This window comes from Euleptes europaea, chromosome 2 (genome assembly GCF_029931775.1).
Source record: "Euleptes europaea isolate rEulEur1 chromosome 2, rEulEur1.hap1, whole genome shotgun sequence".
NCBI classification, from domain to species: Eukaryota; Metazoa; Chordata; class Lepidosauria; order Squamata; family Sphaerodactylidae; genus Euleptes; species Euleptes europaea.
In genome coordinates, this window is record NC_079313.1 from 104372668 (window position 1) to 104396440 (window position 23773).

The 23773-nt window shown below is 39.9% G+C and overlaps 1 protein-coding gene across 2 annotated transcripts in view; it reads left to right on the plus strand.

Moving 5' to 3' along the window:
- The first annotated feature begins 1416 nt into the window (after positions 1-1416).
- RBL1 (RB transcriptional corepressor like 1) overlaps positions 1417-23773 on the plus strand; it is a 51333-nt gene continuing 28976 nt past the window's right edge. The window contains exons 1-16 of one of the 2 annotated variants that reach the window (XM_056845035.1): positions 1417-1584; positions 4125-4258; positions 4977-5177; positions 6137-6201; positions 6295-6423; positions 6513-6673; positions 10452-10501; positions 11458-11644; positions 12929-13095; positions 17345-17457; positions 18545-18648; positions 19667-19804; positions 20468-20632; positions 21023-21158; positions 22823-23089; positions 23426-23643. In XM_056845035.1, the coding sequence (XP_056701013.1) occupies positions 1417-1584; positions 4125-4258; positions 4977-5177; positions 6137-6201; positions 6295-6423; positions 6513-6673; positions 10452-10501; positions 11458-11644; positions 12929-13095; positions 17345-17457; positions 18545-18648; positions 19667-19804; positions 20468-20632; positions 21023-21158; positions 22823-23089; positions 23426-23643 (2403 nt within the window). The remainder of the gene's footprint in view (positions 1585-4124; positions 4259-4976; positions 5178-6136; positions 6202-6294; positions 6424-6512; positions 6674-10451; positions 10502-11457; positions 11645-12928; positions 13096-17344; positions 17458-18544; positions 18649-19666; positions 19805-20467; positions 20633-21022; positions 21159-22822; positions 23090-23425; positions 23644-23773) is intronic. The other variant, XM_056845036.1, reaches the window with a different exon arrangement.

Sequence of the window (23773 nt, forward strand, 5' to 3'; positions counted from 1 at the left end):
AATCATAAACCATAGTAAAACATCAAAATGTTCTCCGAGTTGTTATGGCAGAATTATGGGTCAAGGATTAGGATAAAGACCCAAACCAGATTTCTGTTGAATCAGCTTTTACTGAAAGCAGCTGCTGTCTCAGCTTGGGTTTAAAATCACCCAGCACAGCTGAGCACTTATTACAAGTGTGCAGAGTTTTATAGGTTCATTATACATTCAAAAATACATCACACATACATTATACTGTTGATTGGTCATGCAAATCTTCTACAGTTAATTGGTGGATTATAAGACATTACTCATCCTAATAGGTTTTAATCATACAGACATTTGATTGGTAAATCATAAAGCAGACATCACATGATCGGTCAAGTCATCTTTGTCTAAGGCCCATTGTTCTGCACCTGCTGTTCTTATCATAATTATACTCCCTTCTATTTCTCAGCGCCTGTTTTAGTAACTTTCCCCCTGCGGTTTCACCTTGGAGAGCTGAATAACAACTTTCTTTACCTTTATTCTTTTATTATTCTCTCTTTGCCTGTCTTCTTTTGTTTATTGTTCTCTTCTGTCTATGAACTAAATATATCTTTTTGGCCCCCTCCTTTGGAGCCCAGTGATTTCCCAAAAGGCCTACTGGTTTTCTAAAAGCCTGCCCCCTCAGAGTACAGGCAGGACCCGGTACAGAAAAGTGTCGTTTTGTTCAGTAACCTCCCCACCGCTAGGTGACCTATCTCTTCAACGCCCTAAATCTTTGTGCTAGGCCGGGTAAAGGAGCGAAAGGGCCATAAAGCTTACCACAGCGGAGAGGAAACGTTCAAAAAGCCCAACGTTTGTAATCTCTATTTTTGGAACTTTCTGGCCTATGTTTTTATCTTAATGACTGCATATTTTATGTACTTTCTGTAACAATTGTAATATTACTTATGCCATTAAAGGTTTCATTCATTCATTTTCCCACCAAGCTGTAAGGCTGGTCAACCGACAGCCCTAGCTACAGTTTTAATCTCCTCCTATGCATAATCCTATCTGTCCCCGGAAGGATAGGGAAAGGGGCTTTAGGCGAGAGCGTACTCGGTTGCTGAAAGGTGCTAGCTACACAATTATGCACCGGAGGTCTTGCCTTGGATTTGCCGCTCTCCAAATGCACATTTTCTCCAGCCACAATCTCAAAACTCAACAATAACCCCCCCGTGCAGGGTTTTGAGAATTCGGATGGGGGGAATGCGCATCTGCAGAGCAGCAAATCCAAGGCAAGGAAAGTTTCCCTCAGGCGGCCTCGCAACGCCGGGGAGCGGCCCGCGGCCCGCCCTTCCTCAGGGGGAAGGCGGGGCCCGGAGCGTCCCCTCCCTGCCCACCGAGGCGGTTTTGGCGCAAAGGATTGTGGGCTCCGCCAGGAGCAGTTGTGGGGGAGGGGGCGGATCCATCATGTCGGGAGGGGAAGAAGAAGACGATCCCTGCGGGGGCCGCGGGGACGCCGACTGCCCCGTGCGGGCGGCCATCGACTGCCTCTGCCGGGACCTCAACCTGGACGCCGGCAGCGCCGACGAGGCCCTGCGGGACTTCACCGCGCTGCGCGGCACCTACAGCCTGGAGGTGAGAGAGCCGCCCGCCCGCCCGGCCTGCCTGTCAGAGAGGCGGGCGTGGCGTGAGGTCGCGGGCCTTTTCCTCCCTCGGGGAGTGAGTGGCGGGTCCGGGTGGAGGGGGTCGGGCGTCGGCGAGCCTCGGTTGTCAGGCGAAAGTCTCTGAGGGGAGGCGGTCGAGAGGCGCTTCCGCAAAGCTTTCGGTAGACTGCAGAGAAATCGCTGCCTGTGGCCTTTTGAGGCGAGTCGGGCTGCCATCCCCAGGATGCTTTCCTGGGAGTAAGCCCCGCTGAATGTGATAAGATCGGGGGGGTCATGTAAACTGCAAGCCCTTGGGCGACTGGGAAGCTGCCCTTCTCTGCTCAGACTTCATCTAGGTCTGCGAAACAAAGTTATAAACCTATAATAAATTAATATTTTCAATTAAAAGTTCTCTATTATATATATATATATTCAAATATTATTCTAAGTTTGATGTTTAACAGTTATGATTAAAGATTATTTTCAAATTCTCTGCATTTTTATTTTGAACCTTGGGGTCCCTGCACTGAACAAAAAAGTCCTAGTGGTCCCTGGTCAAAAAAAGGTTGGGAACCACTGATAGAAACTGGGGTCTCTTACTGAACTTGGCGCTGTACTTAGGACTGGCTCTGTAAGCGAACACGAAACGGGTTAGTAGAAAAGGGCGAGGGTCCAGTAGCACCTTAAAGACTAACAAAAATATTTTCTGGCAGGGTAGGAGCTTTCGTGAGCCACAGCTCACTTCTTCAGATACAGCTAGATGCGAATCCATCTGTCTTTAAGTAGAGGAGAGTGAATTCTGACAAGCGTTAGTATGTAAATGTTAAAAGTATGTAAATGTGAATAGCAGGCGTGATGGGGTTAGGTGTGGCATGCAGAAGAGGCTGTGATGTCCAGGGGAGAGATGGCTGTGGAGAAATCAGCACTGGTAAATAATAAAGCCATGAATGCAAGGTCTTTATTCAGCCCAGGTAAATGCATTGACTTTAGTTTGAATATCAACTGTAATTCAGCAGTTTCTCTTTCCAATCTCCCTTTGAAATTCCTTTGTAAGAGAACTGCTACTCTTAAATCTGCAACAGAATGTCCTGGAAGGTTGAAATGTTCTCCCACTGGTTTTTGAATATTGTGGTTTCTGATGTCAGACGGGTTACTTTGACATATGACCCACTGCTTCAAATGGCATATGACCCACTGCTTTAAAACCCTTCCCCTGGTTGTCAAGAGTGCTGGCAAAATACCTGTATCGACTGGCAAAAACTGTAAGCTGGCATGTCGCATTTTTACAACGAATCCAGCAAAAATAAAAAAAGTAACAGTATGAAGAAGCTGGAGAATTTTGAATTTATCAGTTTGTTTGCTCCTAATAAGTGATATGTTATTGTGGTTTACAAATAAATAAATATTGAGTATGTTTGTCCTAAAGTTCCTAGGTTGTGAATGAGTTACTTGAGTCTCCTTGCCAATGATGTATTGAGGCATTCATTGCACTGTCCTTTATTTTATTCAGAAGAAATTCCCAGGGAGTTTATAACTGCTGGAACTGAGATGATGGGAGGAGCAGGGTCTTCTATGTTTGCACCTTATGTATGAAACTCCCTCCTCACTACTGTGTCCCTGCTCTTTGGTTAAGTTTTAAGTGCCACGTGACTGTAAAAAATCTAATTTTTGTGTGTTGTACTTGTTTCATCCTTTAACAGCTAGGGTTTTATGGCTCCTAACTTATTATATGATTATTTATCTTTTGTTGGGTTTTTTGCAGCTAAATTAAAAAAAAAAACTTTAACTACTTCTATGTTTATTGTTGTTTCCACTAGTTTTATTGTAGCTTTTATTGACTGTGATCTGTTTATTAATTTTTGTACACCACCTCTGTTATGGTGCAGTATGTAAATAGCTGTCGTAGTAACATTTACTCCTTAATGAGCGTGCTACAGTGTAATCTCTGCAGTTCTGTATATGAGACAAACAGTGCAACATTTCCCTTGGAGTAAACCCTGTTGAGAAGACATAATTAGGATTCTGCGTAGACCTCCTTAGGATTGTACTGTAAAGCCCACTTTGCACAGGTATTGAGTACAATGATAGAAAAAAATTGTGTACTCCTTAGCTGTTCTATGTTAACGTTAACATAAGGAATTTAGCATTATAGCAACCCAGTCTAAATGTCAAGTCTTTCTTTGCAGTTTTAAACATGGAAGCTAATTTTCTTTTGACTGCAAATCTTACTATTATGGGCTTTCAGAAACACCTAGAATCAAGGATCAATTTAATGTCTTGTTATAACAAGATATTATTAGTTGCATTTAGCTTTAATATCCTTGCCCCAAAGAAGAGGAAATTGGCACAGTCTGCAGTTTACAGCTAAAATTAAATTTTGCACAGCTATGACATTTGGCAACATTGTAATAGTGACTTTTAGAAAAATATATTCATTTCTCAAGTTTCTTGCGGATGCTTATGTAAAGACTTGAGACTACAAACTAAGCATTGTTCCTCTTGAAGATTCCATTGATTGTTTTCTTTTGACAGGGGGAAATTATACATTGGCTGGCATGTGCTCTGTATGTTGCTTGCCGTAAGAGTATAATTCCCACTGTAGGAAGTGGCCTAATGGAAGGAAATTGTGTCTCATTGACAAGGATACTGCGTTCAGCAAAACTAAGGTATTGGTTGTTTTCCTTTTAAGTGAATGTGTGCTATACCTGCTCTCAGCATTTCCTCTTAGTTTGTGGACACAAACTTATTTTGTGTTTATTTTCATCTCTGGATATTCAGAATAATCTGAACAGATGAAATATTTACTATTATAAAAACTGGATAATTGGCTATTCAGAACAGCTCAATCATGCACATTTACTTCAAAATATCCCAGTGAATTTAGTGACCCTTAATCCCAAGTAAATAACCAGTTCACTATGATAGTTTTCAAATTCATGGACCAGTTGGAAATGTCTTTATGATGGATTGTTGAACACCCTTTAAACCTAGTTTAGATCAAATTCTTTTCTTCTTAATTTGAGAAGATTCTCTTTTCCTTACCCACTTTCATGACTAGAAGTGCTAAAGCCTTGCTTACAGCACTTGATGAAGACTGCAGTGACATGTCCACACTGTCAACAGCAAAACTAAAAATGCCATTCCATTCTTTAGTTGTTTACAGGTAGTTTTCTGGCTAAAGAATGTGCCAGTGGATAGCATATTAGAGGTTAAGAATACAAAAGACCTTTTCAGCAAAGTTAGTTCACATATTCCACTGGTATCAAGTATTTTATTTCAGTGGTATATATGCATGTGAAGTACTGTGCTAATAAAGTACTATGCTAGTAAGTGTTTCAGAATTTATAAACTACAATGTGATGTTGGGTTGTTGTTGTTTTTAAGTTTGATTCAGTTTTTTAGTAAAATGAAAAAATGGATGGACATGTCAAACCTGTCCCAGGAATTTCGAGTGAGAGTGGAGAGGCTGGAGAGAAACTTTGAGGTGTCCACAGTGATTTTCAAGAAATTCAAACCTATTTTTTTGGATATATTTCAAAATCCTTATGAAGAACAACCAAAGCTGCAGAGAAGCAGGAAACAAAGGTACTACTGGAGTGTTCAGTGATCCTAGGGTACTTTGGATTCTATGTTGTATAAAAATGTGCATAAATAATATTTAGAAAAGTAGCTTGTATAATTATTTACTATGTTTATAGATACCTTTTTTGTTTAGAACATTTTGCTAATTGATGTTGTGCGGAGACCATAGTTGAAACCATCCAATGAGAAAGCTATATAATGTGAAAGAATTGGAGATACAATAGGTTGGTGGTAATAGTGATTGGTTCCTTCAGTTTAGCAAATTGAAGATAGTTGATGGTGCGATCCAGTGCAATAATAGGTTTCAAAAATTGCTACTAGTTGTATCCAAACAAAATTGGAATTTCCTACTTATTCCCATCCGTGTTGTAGACACCCCCATGCAGGACCAGTACTACCATTAGGCGAACTAGGTGGTCGCCTAGGGTGCAGACCTCAGAGGGGTGCAGAACTGGCCTGAAGGCACAGTTTTAAACTGATTCGTTTCTCGAAAAAAATGCAACTGACAACTAATTTCTTTTAATTTTAAGAATACACATCAGTGCTATGGAATATAATTAATTATAATGTCTTTTAAAAAATTGTGCTTTTATTTTTCTACAAGACATCTGTTTTTGAAAATTGGTTAGCAATGGGGGAGCACAAGTTAGCCTTGCCTAGGGCGCAACAATGACTGGCATCAGTCCTGCCCACATGCCATTCCTCAGATTTCCTGATCTCCCAGGAGCAGCATTTCATTGATATCAGTGGATTGCATTAAGAGAGGGGAGGCGTGAAAGTTCTGTTTCGCTGATGGGAAATTTAGTCTGGATCCCACCCAGTAGTAGCTTGTGGCATTCACTTATTAGGTTCAAGTGAACTTAATCCTCAAACTGCATGCCTCATTTTGAAAATGGCTGTGAATGGTTTTCTGAATAAAAATGCTCAAGAATTGAAGCTTGGCCTTCACTTTCATCCCATAGACGAGTGCCTTGCAGCATTAAAGATCTGTTCAACTTCTGCTGGACACTATTCGTTTACACAAAGGGTATGTGGTGGTTAAATTTGATCCCTCATATTAATTTTGAGATATCTAGCTATGTAGCTCTAATCAACCTAATTTGGTCTGTCTCTTCCAAAGGTAATTTCAGTATGATTGGAGATGATTTAGTGAACTGCTACCACTTGCTTCTGAGCTGCTTGGACCTAATTTTTGCAAATGTGCTTCTGTGCCCAAATAAAAAAGATTTATTGAATCTGTCTTTTAAAGGTATGTACCTGACTTGTTTCTCTAAAATACAAAGTTTTTCATATGACTTTTTGAAATGGGTTATTTAAGGATTCTGCGTCTCTGTCAAGGTTTGCCAGCAAACTTCCAAGCAGCTGACTACTGGGCCTCTGAAGAACCTCCATGCATTATTGCCACACTCTGTGAATTATATCATGGCCTTTCAGTTGAAGCCAAGGGCATAAAGGAACATTATTTTAAACCATATATTTCAAAACTCTATGATAAAAAGGTACGTATTAACAAATCATTGATCAATTATACTGTAGTAGTGCTCAAAGGACTCCTGAGGGGAGAGGCTGTGACATGTGACTCATAGAAGCCCAATTAAAATGAAAGGTGCTGCGGCGTTTTACCACGGCCCAGCCTGCCTCTTTGTCCTCAGCAGCAGTGGCCTCTACGGGCTGGGGCCTTGCTGGGTCCGCGCCCCTGCACTGCAGGCCGTTGCCGCTCCCTGGGCCCTGCCTGCTGTCTTCGGTGCAGCTCGCCTCCTCCGGCGTTTTGGCTGGGGCTGCTTGCTTCACCGCTGGCTCCTGGAGTGGTCTGGTGAGTGGGGGCTGGCTGGGGAGTCCTGGGGTGGAAGGCAATCGAGGACATCTGCTGTTGTGCTTACTGCCAAATTGAATATTCTACAGGCAAAGTAGAGAAAGAGGGAAAGTCTTTAGGAACTTGGCAGCGGGATTTCAAAAGACTATTAGAAGAAACACTGCTACCTTAAAGATTAACAAATCTGCTGTAGCAGCTCTAATACCCTGGATTAGCCCAATCTTGTCAGCGTTCGGGAGCTAAGCAGGGTCTGTGTTTGAATGGAGACCACCAGGGAAAACTGGGGCTACTATGCAGAGGAAGGCAATAGCAAACCACCTTTGCTCACCTCTTGCCTTGAAAACCCCATGAGTTTCAGGGCGTCGCCATGAGTCGGCTGCAACTTGACAACACACTTTACCTTTATAGTGGCAGAAGCTTTTATGAGCTAAAGCCCACTTTGACTGATGTATCTGACGAAGTGCTCTCTGACACATAAAAGCTTGTGCCACAGTAAGAGTTTTTTTAAAGATTTTTTTTATTTTTAATAATATCAAAACAATATGTATTATATTGATTTAAAAAGATATAAACATTACTAATTTAATCAATACCAAAAAGAGAAAAAAATTTTTTTTGACTTCCCCACCATCCTCCTCTATCCGTTTATTCTCTTAGTACCCTTTGCATATATTTTCTAATTTAAATCATTCTTTATCCTGGGATTATATCATATACTTCAAAGTTTAAAAACTAATAATAACACGCTTATATAAACCTGTACATTAAATTAATTCAAATCCTTGGATATTTGCTAAGTTAAATTCATTTCCACAGTACATTTTCCATTCCTCCCATTCCCCCACAAATCCCCTGTTGTCTTTTTGACTTATTAATGCTGTCAGTTTAGCCATTTCTGCTATTTCCATCATTTTATTTATCCAGTCCATCTTGTCCGGTACTTCGGACATTTTCCATTTTGCTGCATACACCAATCTTGCTGTGGTGGCATATACTAAAAAAGATCTCTGAGTTATTATAGTATCTGTTACAGTACTTAGCAACATCATTTCCGGTGTTTTAGGGATGTTATGCTGTAAAATCAATCTAAGTTCGTTATAGATCATATCCCAAAGGTTTTTTGCTTTTTCACATGTCCACCAAATATGGTGGAAGGAACCAACTTCACTTTGACATTTCCAACATTTTGACGACATAGTTCCATACATTTTTGCTAAGTTTTTTGGAGTCAAATACCATCTGTATATCATGTTATAAATGTTTTCCCTTAATGATTGTGAAAGCAAAAGCTTCATATCCTTAGACCACAACTTTTCCCATCTATTCAATGGTATATTATGCCCTAATGTCTGTGCCCATGTTATCAACGTAGGTTTAATTTGATCTTGTTCTGTATTAATCATCAATAGTATTTTATACATCTTGGAAATTAAATGGTCATCTGTATCTAATAATGTCCGTTGCAATAGTGATTTATCTTTTGTAAAACCTATTTTCATGTCTTGAGCAAATACCGATTTTATTTGATAATATTGAAGCCAAGTCAAATGATCCTTCAGTTCTTCATATTCTTTTAGGGCTACTCGATTACCGTCCCATAACAAAATATCCTGATAAGTTATAAAGGACGAAGGTCGTAGTGGTCGCAATGTTAACATTTCTTGTGTCGAAATCCATAAAGGTGTTCTAGTCTCCAAAAGGTGCTTGTATCTTAACCATATTTTTATAATAGAAGATTTAACAATATGATGTTGGAAAGTTGAGTGATTCTTAAGTTTATCATACCACAAATAACCATGCCACCCAAATCTGTTGTCAAAACCTTCTAAATCCAATAGTCTCGTATTTGTTATTTGTATCCAATCCTTTAGCCATACCATAGCTGAAGCTTCCCCATACTGTTGAAAATGTGGTAAAGCAAATCCTCCTCTTTCTTTAGAGTCCGCTAGGTATTTATAGGCAATTCTAGGTTTTTTACCTTGCCAAATAAAGTTCAATAGGTCTTTCCTCCAGACATCACTGTACTTTTTCTGTAATTATAGGCAAATTCTGAAACAAAAACAACAGCCTTGGTAAAATGTTCATTTGAGTTACTGAGATGCGACCCAGAAAGGAAATATTTTTTTTGGACCACGTTATCATTTCCTTCTTCACCTGTTCCCATAGTTTAACGTAGTTGTTAAATACTAAATCTTTACTTTTGTTTTAATCCATATACCTAAGTATTTTACTTTGTTCGTTTTCTCCCATCCTGAAGTGTTTGCAAATACAGTTTGTTCTTCTTTTGTTAAATTTTTAAATAATACTTGAGTTTTTTCTTGATTGATCTTAAAACCCGAGACTTCTCCATATTGTTTCAATATCTCCAGCAGTTTAGAAATAGATTGATTCGGATTATCCTATATAATTAACATATCATCTGCAAATGCTCTAAGTTTACATTCATGCTTCTTTACTTTAAGACCTTGAATTTCTTCCGATTCTCTTATTTTACAACACAATGTTTCCAAGGTTAAAATAAAAAGCAGGGGAGAAAGTGGACATCCTTGTCTAGTTCCTTTTTGAATTTCGCAGTTTTCAGACATAGATTCATTAACCAATATTTTAGCTTTTTGTTTATTATAAATAGCTTCAATACCAGTTCTAAATCTTATACCAAAGTTCATTTTTTCTAATACCTTTTTCATGAAATCCCAAGAAACCATATCAAAAGCCTTTTCCGCGTCCAGGAAAGGAAGCTTTACTTTGATTATTCATTTCATAATATTCCATTGCATCTAGTAAGATTCTCAAGTTGTCTTTTATTTGCCTTCCCGGAACAAAGCCTGTTTGGTCTTCATGAATCAATATTTTTATAATTTGTTTTAAACGATTAGATAGTATTGAAGCATAAATTTTATAATCCACATTTAACAAGGAGATTGGTCTGTAATTGGTTACCTTTCCTTGGTCTTTCCCTGCTTTATGTATCAAAGAAATGAAAGCATGAGACCAAGTTTCCGGAGAGAGTCCCGTATCCAATATTGTGTTACAGACCTTCAGGAAAGGATTCTTTAAATCTTCTTTGAATGTCTTAAAAAACAATGCTGTAATTCCATCTGGGCCGTGCCACAATAAGAGTCTTGAAATGCTTCATGACTATTATTTTGGTTACAACAGACTGACACTGCTATCCCTCTTGGAATTTGTCTGTTGAAAGAAGGTAAGTCTGGTTTGTGTATAACAGGGAAGCTCAGTATAACACAGTTTGACCTATATTTTTTCTTTTTAATTGGCAAGCACTAGAAAAGCCTTACAAACTGCAGGATATATTTGAAACAAATAGAAAAGGACGTTCATTTTTGTCATAACGCTTATTCAAAGAATTTGCACTGAAGCTACCTCAAAGCTATGCTGTCAGAAATGGGTCCTTAGTGGGGGTGGGGTGGCAGAAACCTCTTTGATGGTGTAACTCTTTTTTTCAGATTTTAAAAGGTGATTGTATCTTGGATCTTAACAACTTTGTAGATAACAAGTAAGTGTTGTGTTTAATCTAAGGGTACTCTGTTGATTTCTCACGTTAGTCACTTTAGCATCGAGGTAAAACATTTGGGAACTGCTGATCTTTGTCATGGGATTGTAGTACAACAACTGTACAAGGACAATAACTGGGGAAAATTGTTCATTGGTATTTCAAAATTAAATTATTATTTGTTGCATAGTCAAATCTTAATTATGAACAACATGGCATGTGGATTACCTCAGTGGTACTGACTGTGGTTTGCAGAGAGCCACATTCACAATAATCATCAACCAAAACAGCTACATTTACATTCATGTTTGGCATGAAGCCTGCATCTCAGGGAGGCTCGCAGCTTACCTGTTCCTCTAGCAGTGGTTGTTCAAGGTGAGAACCAATCACAAGCTGCCCTGGGCCCAAGGGCCCATTTTCCGGAAACATGCAGCAAGGGCCATATTGGGAAACAGTGCTCAGAAGAGGCAGAGGTGGCATGTCTAAAAAGCCACATATGGCTCCTGAGCCCCACTCTATCACTGAGGTAAGCCTATTTATGAAGGCACTCTAACACCACAGTGATTTGGCCCTCAAGTAAATAAATCGTTCAGTGGCGGCTACTCTGTTAGAGTCAAATTGTACTGAGCAGAGATGGGCAATTGGTCATCATGTGTGTGGTGCCCTGCACCTGCTCTCCACAACTTCATTCAGGTCCTGCAGGCCCTGCTAAATTACTTTTTGTGAAATGGAAACACGTTTGACACGGCTGTTGGTTTTGCTGTTTGCTGTTGCTTTTCTCCATTTCCATCCCTGTCAAAAATACTTTGTACCTTTTACAGGTTTCAACATATATTCACATAAGTATAATCTATATAGAGATAAGTATACAAAGAGAATATAGAAAGATAAATATTATATATAACAATAGATAAAAATATAAAGGTAAGTCAACACTTCTTCCTAATAATGTCTTTCAGCAAAGCACTGAATAAGGAATATGAAGAATATGTTCTGACAGTAGGTGATTTTGATGAGAGGGTTTTCTTGGGAGCAGATGCAGAAGAAGAAATTGGGACTCCTCAAAAGTTCCATACAGACATGTCAGGGGGGAAGATTACAACAAGAATTCTTGTGGAAGGTCACCTTCAACAGCATTTTGAGAAGGTACAATAACCTTGTTGTGTTTTGGAGTAGCATACTTGCCGTGGTTGTCTTAGCGAGAATAATCATGTATTTTCATTCTAGTCATTGCCAGCATGTTTTGGTTTAGTACCTAAGAGACAGTAGTGGGTATAATTTCCTAGCAGAATTTCTTGAATATCTTCTGGGATGAGCTACTGTCATGTGTGTTACATTGTTCACTATTAGAGGAACATGTTTTGCTTATACTTTAAGGTGCTTTATATTTCTTCTCTGTTCTGTGCTCCTGTAGGTAATTCTACTTTCAAAACAACAACAACTCTGGATTGTTTTTAGTACAGCTCTTGTCAGTTGAGGCTCCTTCATAGTGGCAAATGGGACTTGGCTCCTCCAAGTAAAAAGAAAAGAAAAGATGCATTTAAAGACTTAATTGTATTAAATTGAGTAAAGATTTCTTTCTGACCTACGCTAAGTCACTGACTAATTAATTCTGGTTTTCTTCTGCCTGTGCAATCTCATGGCTTTCATTAGGAAGAAAAGGCAAGACTATAAACAGCAAATCCCCCCTCTCTTTGCAAGAGTCCTCTGTTACGGGAACATCTTTTTGGGGAGTTGGCAGTCCCAGAGATATGCTGTAGCCAGGCCTCAGGTTGTTTAACTTAATTTACAAAAATGTAAATGCTCAAGGATGAGTATCAGATGGGTAGCCCATTCCTGAACCTTCGGCAGCCAGGGACAGCACTGCTGTGGTGCCTCCAAAGCCGTTCCCTGGCCACCGAAAGGCTTTAAAAAGCCTTTCAAAGGCTTTTTATTTTTTAAATGGGGCATTTTGTCCCATTGAGAACAGCGAGGCTGCGCCAGCAGAAAGCTGGCACAGCATTACTGTTCTCCCCATTGGTGTACCTGGGGCAAAAGGGGACAGGAAGCTGCCTATAGGCAGCTCTGCCCCCTGGCACGCCGGCGTGGGGCTTTGCGCCGGTGCGACGCCGGAGGAAGGCCCAGCCAGCATCCCTGGGTGTCCCTGCTGCTGCAGCAGCACCGGGAGATTGGTGCCTGGGTCTCCCCACTGGCGTCCGTGCGAACCTGGACGGCATAAGTGGCACAGCTGCCAGCGGCCCTGCCACTTATGCTGACGCAGCCCCTTCCTGGCCTCCAAAGGCCAGGAATTATCAGTGGTTTCTAAATTGCTGTTTGGAAGAAATGTAGTTTTGGTATTACTGTCTTTAGTTGTGAATCTGAGTTTTGACAGGAGTTGTACAGGTAACAATGAACCAAAACAATTACAGAAGTTTCACTTTGACCTGCTAGGAAAGATCTTTTGCACCTTCAACTCCCTTGACTGGCAGAAGATATCTGAGAGAGAAGGAAGCAGTAATTACTCCAGTTGCTTCTGCAACACAAAGTGTAAGCCGGCTACAAAGCATTGTAGCAGGGCTGAAAAATGCACCAAGCGAACAGCTTCTAGCTACTTTTGAGTAAGTGGGGAATGTCTTTTTCTTAAGATCTGTTGATGTTTCCTTTGTGTCTTCTTTCTGACTGTTGTCAAGTAGTTCATTGCTTTACACTTGGAGAGCAAGAAAAACCATACTGTTTTTGTTGTTCTAGAATACCAGATGGTGAAATACCTTTGAAAATTAATGGACTTTGTAAAGCTATTTGTAATATGGCATGGAAGAGGAAGATCTTACTGTTCAAAGAATGGGTCAAAAATCCTACTAAGTGTTCCTTAAATAACTCTTGGATCCTCACTAAGAAAAATTATTATTTTCTACAGTTATTAAAGTTCTGGGTACTGATTTAAACACAATAAGTGTAGAAGTCAAGTAATGTAGTTAAAGACAAATGAAGGTGAGGTGTAGAATTATTCTCTAATAACACATCCACAACTCCACCACTCTGACACTCCAAGCATATCTGGGATCCACTGCTGTTGTTACTGTGATTTACGGGAACAGTAACAACAGCCACTGGCAAACCCAAGATGATGAATTCTCTGATTAGAAATTATTGAGTCTTGCTCTGACCAGTCACTTCCAAAATCATTTAGGAGCCATGTTATTTCTTAAGCACCAAATTATAGCAAGGAAGTTTCATTTGAATTACCTCTGCTGGTGATACTCAGTGGCTTGGAAACCACATATGGCTCTGACATACCACCTGTGGCTCTTCTAGGGTTGCCTGGCTGTTGCCTGGCACTTGGCTGTTGCCTGGCACCCCGAAAGCTTCAGAGGTGGGGCAAGGGGCAGAAATGTCATCACTTGCTACATCACCATCACTTTTGGGTGAAAACCTGGACATGGCATTGGAAAACTCTATGGTAATTCCATAGAGTTTGGGGAAAATTCCAGAGTGTCTCTTGAAGTGCTGATGTCACATCTGGGTTTTCACCTGGATATGGTGTCAATACATCACATGTCATGATTTCCACCCACCATATTTCTCCCACCAGCAGAAACATAAGGACAGATAGGAGGGCCCATTCCCTGGGAGGCTGCCTACCCAAAGGCAAATGGTAAGCCTGGGCTGTTCTGAGCACCATTTCCCAACATGGCACCTGCTTCATGTTTCAGGAACGTAGGCTAGGCTACTCTTACCATTTAGCACAGAAAGGTTGCAATGCTAGAGTTCAACTTAGGATATTAAGAGATCTGGAAACTTGCACACTGTTTTGTGTCACAAGCATGACTTTCAAGCTCTTCCCACCTCACTCCAGATCTACAAGATTGGCTAAGGATCAACCGTGGTGAGGGGAGATAACCCTATATGCTCAGATATACTCTGGCAATTTAAAAAGTTATAGTTATACACATTCAGTATCAATATATATCTTATTGTATGTTTGTGTTTGGAGTGGCACACACAGGGCATAGAGTAGTCGCGTAACTCATTTGGCCGACAGTAGTTGTGAATGTGGCTCTCCGCAAGCCAATACTAAAAAACCTTTTTGAAATTTTACTAGTTTTCAATTACAAGATATCTCTGGGCTTGGGAAAATGTGAGTTAGTTATGGACTGTTGCAATTCTTTGCTAGCCTTAGAATTGTTCATCTTACTTGCATAATTTGTTTCCAATTGTATTTTCATAGTTGAATGCTTTACACAGAAAACAGAACCTTTATTGGCATTTACAGTAAAAAAACAAACAGGTAAAGCAGCTAGATATGGATCTAAAAAAAATAAATACACAGTTCATCAGTACATTTTATAATAAACAATTAAATGAGGGGTCCCCTCCTTCTTTCTCCCTCCTTTAGGAACTTGGCCAGGAACTCAGCTACTTGAGTGGTAACTTTGAAGCTTTTGTCATCCAATAAATGGCCTATGTTTCCAGTAGTCATTGCAGTAGTAAATTGAGGAAGAAAACTAATTAAGCTGCATCGAAGCTGTGTGAAAAGTGGACAGTACAAGATAATATGTTGTATTGTGTCAGGTTCTTTGCATTGACAACTACAACGTCTTGCTTCGTGTGGTATTTCCTTGTATCCACCACTAACAACAGCTGAAGGGAATATATTAAATCTGGCCAACAAAAATGCTCTGCGGTGAGAGGGTATAGTTAAGTTAGAAAAATACTGGGCCATAGAGTTTATTTGATAAGAAAGGCCTAAAAAACGAGGGGAGCAGATACCTTCAGCACCGGCTTTTATTATTTGGGAATCACTGTCCCATATCCTTTTTTGGATTGTCCTAAAAATATATAATTCACTGGAATTGGACAAGGAATCAAGATCAATCCCGAGTGATCTGATCCTATTTAAGATAAGCCGAGACCATCTAGAAACAGTTGAGTCAGTATGTAAAGCTGCCAATAAACTACTTGGAGGGGATCGAAAATGAGAGCTTAACCAGTATTTGATAGAATCTGGTGCTTGGATCACTACTATCGTGTGCAGTCCCAGCTCAGTGCACAGAGAAAAATTGCAATCAGAGTTTGTGACGCCAAGGATGCATCTCAAAAAAACTGCCCTGAGACGCTCCACTTCTTTATTAAAACCCTGGGTCCAAACTGGGATTCCGTACAAAAGTTGCGGGATCACAGTGGCTTGGAAAATCTGTAAGGCGGCCGGAACAAAATGGTTACCCTTCTTATAGTAAAAACGAGTTATTGCAGCCATCTTATTTTTTGCCAAGGGTAAGGGACTGATTACGGTGTGTAATCCATTTTAAATTATAATGAAAAGAGACCCCCAAATATTTAAACGTTTTCACTTGTTCGATTTCTCTTCCCTCAATTTTCCAAACTGATTGCTTCCAATTCTTAGAAAAGATCAGAATCTTGGTCTTATCAAAATTAATAAATAGGGAATTCCGTTTACAGAATAGGATAAAAGAAGCTAACAAACGTTTAAGACCCATCTTTGAAAGGGATAGGACTGCTGCATCATCCGCATATAACAGAATAGGGACTTTCTCAGAGCTTAGCTTAGGTGCATGACCATCAGTATTAGCCAAAAAAGCAGGGAGATCTGAAATAAATAAATTAAATAAGGATGGTGCCAGTACACAGCCTTGTTTTACGCCCTTTGTCACCAAGATTTTTTGGGTTAAGAGGCTCCCCTCATCAAATCTAACTTGACAGGTATTGGATGTATGGAGGTTACGTAATAAAAACAAAAGTCGTTGGTCAAGACCCATATGGCATAGTTTCTCCCATAAAATCTGTCTATGGACTGTGTCAAACGCTCTTTGAAGGTCGATAAAAGCACCATATAACTTTCCTCTAGGGAACTTAAGATATTTTTCTGCCAAAAATGCAAGAACTGTGCAATGATCAGTTGTAGAATGGTTAGGTAAAAATCCTATTTGCTCTTTCCCTGGGAGATTATGAAGGGCCATCCATTCAGATAATTTCTTGAGGAGATGCTTGGCATAATAGTTGGATGCTTTTTTCTTTAGGGTTTTTTGGGGTGGGTGGGAGGGAAGCTAGGGCATGTTGGAATTAAAGCCTGTGAACCAACTTACCAAGCAGCCAAGATGGCAAGCCAACACCATTAGGCATATAAGGATCTTGCATACTGATTTTTATTCTCATTTTCAAATCTAAACTGCTGCTACAGTGGCAAATGCTGTGGGATAAGTGTTAATAATAATAATAAACAACTCTATTCTCAAACCAGTATTCCAATCATAGTCAAATGCAGTAATCAAAAACTGGTTGGCAAAGAACTGGTGATTGGTTGCACAGGATCTTGTCTATGCAGTCTTCATACCCAAGTTATGCTTGGTGGTTAGTTGGGGCTCAGTGCCCCACAGTGGCATAAAAGAGAGGATGGTAGGGTCAGTACAGTGGAGTTCTGTATTTTGTTACCATTAAACATGTATTTATGCATGCATTTATTCATTTAAACTATGTTTATCCTAAGATGATTGTGACAGGTTCATCAACTGGAAAATTTATTTCAGTGTTAACTTTTACGCCATTCCTTATTAGTTTACAATACGTTTATCGTGTCCAAAGTTGTGGAAGAAGTCTTGAAGTAAGGCAGGGTTACAATGCAAAATGAGGAGTAGTAAGGGCGAAAAAAACCCAACTGGAAAGCTTAGGGGTACTTTTCTTGATGGACTGTAAGCCATTAAGAAAGTTAAAATGCAGTAAAGAGAATGTATTAATCATTATCAAAATTATGGTGTATGGAAACCTTCCTGCCACAAGTAAAAAAAATCAAAATATGTTATCCAAATATAAGAACCTTTCCGTTACGTGTGTGTGCATGCACTACTACAGATCTTGTGTACGCAACCCAGTAGAGAACATCACAAACAGAGTAAAAGAGATAGGAGAAGCTTTCTGTCAGAGCTACACTCAATCAACTGATGACCAGCCAGGATCACACATAGGTAAGACTGGAAGGGAGGGGAATAGAACATGATGAATTTCAAAACCAAAGCTGTCAAAATGTATGGTTTGCAAAAAATGGCTCATTGCACAAATCACTAGACGGTTTGATCCTAGTGATGAGTTATTCTAATGGGAGAGCGTTCTTCTATTGGAAAGAAGCCTTTGGCAGATGCAGCAAACTTTTTCACAGTTGGAAGGCTCCTTGCACCAGTAGAACATACCTGTTAACAGATCTGTAGGATCCAACCTTCTGTGATTTTAATAATGGAAATGTATGGAAAATGGATATACAAAGCATATTTTATTTCTCCCCATCCCTGTTTAATTGGGCGAAGAAGATTTTTGTAAGGTTACGTTACTGTTTTGCTCTTCTGAAACACTACTATTAATTCCTAATGTCAGTCAAGGGACACAAAAAAGTATTATTTAGGGTGTGTACCTAAATAATCATTAATAGCAGATATCAAGTAGTAGTGAATAATTTGCAGTGACCTCTGTCATCTTTCCAGGAATAGCACCAGGTCTTACCTTGAAATTACTGTAGAAAGGAAGTTAGAGAAAGATGCCCTATGTACCCATGAGTGTTTTTCTTCCAAGCAGTTTATGGCGGCGTGCGTGATTCTCTTGTCCTCCATTTTATTGTCACAGCAATCCTGTGAAGTGAGTTAGGCTGAAAGAGTGACTGGGCCACAAGTTACTCAGTGAGCTTTATAGCTGAATGGGGGATGTGATCAGGTCTCCTGATCAACACACCATGCCAGTTTTCTGTATCTCTTTCCCACTTATATGTCAGGACCAACATTTTTTCAACCACTGCTGTAAATACAAGTCGTTATATAAGTACTTTTGCGTTTGCCCAAATGCTGCGGTGTCTGTGTAGCACACAATATCTAGTTTGTATGTACAACCCGATCCTGTACGTACTTAGTCAGAAGTAAGCCCTGGTGTATTCAGTAAGCACTACTTCCTGAATTTCACTCTTAACATTTGCACCTTTCGATGTTCTCTTTTGGGAAAATGTAATAAAATGATAGACAAAGTATAGAAAACACTTAACCCATCATGAGTGTTTGGTTTAAATTGCAGATTTTGCTGTAAACCGATTCAAATTGGCAGAAATTCTCTATTATAAAATTTTGGAGACCATAATGATACAGGAAATGCGAAGGCCGCATGGGAAAGACATGACTGTAAGTAGATGACTGGAGGAAAAAACTTGAAAGTGTCTCTTTAAAGTGAATTTAACATTTTAGAAATCCCAGAATATTCATTCTGTTTTCTCATTCATAAGACAGCATTTGACACCATGGGTTTGTTTGCATGTTGCTTTAATTGTGGGACGTATCATAGCTATGTGGTACATGTATTTCAAATTCAGTTTGCAATATCTCCAATTAAAAGGATCTTGGGTTTCCAGGAAAGTCTGGAGAGCTGCCCAGCAGCCAGAGGATGCAGTACTTGGCTAGGTAGACCAATAACAATGCAAGGCAACTTCATATATTAATTGCATAATCGTCTTCTGTACTGCTTTCTCTTCTAATTAGCCAGTAAGAAAAGAAGCTGCAGACCTAATTCTCCCCCCCCCCCGGGGTTTGGGATGGGGTTGGTCTTTCCTGTGGGACCATCAGCATTAATTTTCTAGTGTGGAAGTATCTTGCATAACACTATTAGTCTTTTTAATATTTTCTTCTGTTCTAAATAGTACTTGTATATCATTTCTAGAACAAATTTAGTTTTGTGCCTTGCATTAATAGTGTGTTTTCCTAATAATCTACAGAGGGAGCAATCCTAAGTAGGTCTACTTAGAATTCTACAGTGGGTCTTACGCCCAGTAAAGTGTTTACAAACTTGCATGGGGAGTCTGCTCTTGTAAATATAATCAGTGTTGACCAAGGATTAATGGGCTGGTGTTGGAAAGAGATGAATGCTTGTCTGTTAAAATCACGCTGGAGTTTTACTACATGACAATTGTTAGTAATAAAATAATTTACACTGTAACCAGAAATGGAATAGGGCTATTAATTCATAGCTGTGTTTTCTGTTGTCATTAAGCTGTATGATAGTGGAACAGCTTCTGCATAAGCCTTGGGTTCTTCATTCAATACTGCTTATGCATTTCTTTCTCACTAGTGGACTCTGAAAAGCACCCTGATTTCCCATATCTCTTATGGTTATGGGTTGTAATTGTTCTCTCATCTTTCTCTCTAGGCTCTTTTAGAGCAAGATATTTTCCATCGTTCTCTGCTGGCATGTTGTTTGGAGATTGTGCTGTTTGCATATAGTTCACCGCGAACTTTCCCATGGATCATTGAAGTTCTTAACCTCAGACCTTTTTATTTTTATAAGGTAAACATAAATGAAAGATGTTGAAGAACTGTTTCACATACTATGCGGTGTGTGGTTGTTGCTACCAGTGGGAGCAGTGGCCAATTCCATCTCCCTGGCTAGTGTATCTGAATGATACATATGCCTGTTGCATTTACACAGTTGTTCTAAGTGCACCTTAAATCATCTTTAGTGTGTACCTAAATAAATCTAATATGTGGGTGACCCAGATTATTTGCCTTTAATACTGGTGAAAGAACCCTAAAAAAACTTGGTGTAAAATTCATGAAATTTTAGTTTTATGTTAGTTTTATCTTCAAACTAGTGACACAGATTGTTAGAATGGCTAAATTTGTGAGAAAATAGCATCAGGCAGGAAGGCTAGTTAAAAATGGCATCACTGAACTGGATTTACAGTTGGTTTACATTTGGAATGAAAGTTTTATGGTAGTGGCAGTTGCATTGCTTGGATAGGTTAAAAATCCTTCTCCGATATCATTCTTGAACTCGTATTATAAAACCAGAAGTTGTGTCCTGCGCAGAGTAATTTGCTTGGATACTGTGTCATCAAAACTTGGTGGACAAGAGGAATGAATGTTTTGCGTTATGGAAATTAAACCTCAGAAAGTGTAAAGTTGCATTTGTGTTGTGGATGGGTGACCAAACTTCTTTCTTTTGTTCAAGGTGATTGAAGTCTTCATTCGGTCAGAAGAAGGCCTCTCTAGAGATATGGTGAAACATCTCAACAGCATTGAGGAACAGATTCTTGAAAGCTTAGCCTGGACAAAAGATTCTGCGCTGTGGGATGCTCTTCAAGCATCAGAAAACAAGGTTCCCACCTGTGAAGAAGTATGTTGGCAGGCAAATAATTAAATTGAAAAGCATTTTTTCTTGAAAAACAGGTGGGGGGGACTCAGATGAAAGTTTATTTTTTATTCAATGAATTTTTAATCCCACCCTTCCAAGCAGCACGTGGTGGTGTGCGTGGTTCTCTTTTCAGTTTTATCCTCAGAACAAGCCAGTAAGGTAGGCTAGGCTGAGAGAGGATGATTGGCTGAAGGAACCCAGTAAGTTTTATAGCAAGCATGGAATGTAAACCTAATCCAACATTCAAAGCCACACTGGCTCTTAAATTAGAACATTTCATGTAATACTCCTTTTTACATACAGGATTTTTTTTTTTTTAAAAAGAGTATTGTTCCTATTTTTTTTTAAATTTTGTCACCTCTTCTTTTACAGGTAACATTCCCATGTAATTTTGAAACAGGAAATGGGGGAAGAGGACTAGGACATCTGCCTATGATGCCAGTGTCTCCTATAGTGCATCCTCGAGTAAAAGAAGTTCGGACAGATCTTGGGGGAAATCTTAGGCGAGGTGCGTTCAGGTTTTTGCCTTTTGCCTCTGTCTTGTATTTTGACTATATTCTGTGCCTGCAAGTATTGATATTAAACATGTTTCTTTAGTTGCAATGATTGCAGTCAGTTGACCCGGCCTTTATTTAAAAGTTGACATTTAAATCTAAATCTGAAAGGGATGTGGGCCAAGCAGCTTGCAGAGAGTTTTGTGCTAATTTGGTCGGTCCAACATAAGGTATTAATACGGATTTTGTTCTTGTTTTTGGCCAAGAACAGAACATTGGAAAGCATTCCTCTTCTCCATCAGTGGAGAAAGGTATCCTTACAGTGGGTTATGCCTGGTGCTCCTCTGCTATAGTCTTGCTCCTTGGGCAGCATTTATACAAATTAATTTGCTGAGTTTCCCAGGGGCCTAGTGGCGAGTCTCCCAGTTCATGCTCTGCCCAGCTCCAAGGCTGGATGAGCTTCTAGCTCTCTCTGTAAATAATTACATGTCTAAGCATCCCAGAAAATCTGTGGGGTCCTCAGCAGCCCCATGCCTCATCTCATCTGCTTCTGAAGTCAAGATGAAAAGGTTCCTGTGGCCAGCATGATGCCCTTTCTCATTCACCACCCAGCGCACTTCAGTGGCTGCTGCTTCCCCAGACAGTTTCCACAGGCTGTGGGAGTGGGTGGCGCGCTTTTGTTGGTCTCTTTCAAGGAAATGCCCAGTGAACAGAATAGTAGCTCTTCCCTGCTCTGAGGCTTCAGTGGCATCAGGGCTGGGATATGGGGCTCTCCCTCATTCTGCTGGCGCAACAACAGCTAAGTCTGTTAGGACCCAGAGGCCTCCTCCATAGCAAGTTGCAGTGGCAACCTTAACTCTCCCAAGCGGTGGCTAATGGAGAAAAAAACATTGGACTTATTGTGAAGGTTTTTTCTCATCAGTGGATTGGGAGGTATCCTTCCCCATCCAGCTGATGGCCAGGGAATTCCTGGGGAACATATTTTTTTTTGCATCTGTCTTCTTCCTTGGGACTTCTGATGGCCTTCAAGCTGTATTCTGGCCGAGCCTACCCAGACTGAGTAGCTTGGCCAGACATACTGGGGACTCACCTCTAGGGCAGCCAGGAAGCTCAGTGAATTAATTTGCACAACCTCTGCCCAAGGAACAAGTGAGGGCTGTGTGTAACCCCTCATAAGGATACCTTCCAAACCACTGATGAGAAGAAACTGTCATGGTAAGTCCAGTGTTTCTTTCTCAATGAGTCAAACAGAAGTTTTAAGTAGATGGTTTGCTGAGGGCAATTTTTATTTCATATCAGTGATTCAAGTGTGTTTTCTTGTAAACCAGTTTTGCGAAGAACTTTCAAGCAATGTTTAAGGGTCAGCAGCCTAGTGTAAATTTTCTCTGTTTAAACTGTACTCCCCTGTGAACTGCTAGGATGTCAGTTTTCCCTAGAAACACCCGATGCAGTTATTAAAATGAAACAGTTCAATAGTAAACATGTAGACACTAGAAAAGAATTTTAGGCAAGAAAGATTGTCAGTGACTACAGAAAAATTATTTTGAAATTATGAGATTTGTTGTTGTATCTGTGTATGATTATATCATGTCTCAAAACTCATTCCTAAAATTTAAAGCAATGTCTTTCTGTATTGCTGCTCTTTCTAGTGATGCGTTGTCCTCCCTTTCACTCTTAGATACGCAGCCGTTTTCTCCAATCTCTGTTCACGAACGCTACAGTTCTCCTGTGGCAGGAAGTGCTAAGAGAAGGTTGTTTGGAGATGAAGGCCCCAAAGAAGCACCCACAGAAAAGAATCTGAGTGAAGGAAGTAGGCTAAAAATAGCCTCAGTGTCAAGCTTTGCTGATGAAAATGTGCCTGTTTTGCCGGAACAGACGGTTCTCACTATGGCAACAGCTGCAGTACCAGGGACAACAGGGCAGACAATGACAATCCCACTCCATAGTAAGTTTTACTCTTTTATTTTAGTTGATAAAGCTTATTAGTCAGCATTAAGAACTTTATAATAAGCTAGAGTGATGTAACACTCGCAAACAATTGGGTTACAAGGAATTTCAGTTCACTGAGTGCCTTCTCTTAACTATTAAGAAAAAACTACCTTGGAATGTTCCCGTTGTAAAGGCACTGTATGGAGGAATTATATTGAGCAGTTGAGAAAATAACATATATGAAATTACCCTTATAAAAATAAAAGGTTTTTTGTCTGTGAGATTTGCAATTTAGCCATACAAGTGTGGTGCATGTTGATTCTCCCCTCCCTAACTTGTGGATGTACCCTAGGTATTGCAAATAATACTGGAGGGATCACTTTGATACCCATTTCAGTCAACTTGCCTCAAGAATCTAAAGGGGATGGCCATGGACAAGTGCCCCTCACTGCTCAAGCCTTAGTCAGCGTGTCCCCTAGTCATCCCCATGTGACAAAAGCACAAGATGTGTATCAACCAGCAGGAAGCAAGCCAAAGAAAACTGGATCTGTGGCACTGTTTTTCAGAAAGGTAGAAAGTTTTTATATTAAAGGTTCTCCCTTTTCCAAAGGCGGAAAAACATGTATTCCTGTGAAACCTACAGTCTTGATGTCTGCACTGAGTCTATACTATACAAAGTAGTTTTATTTGACATTACAGC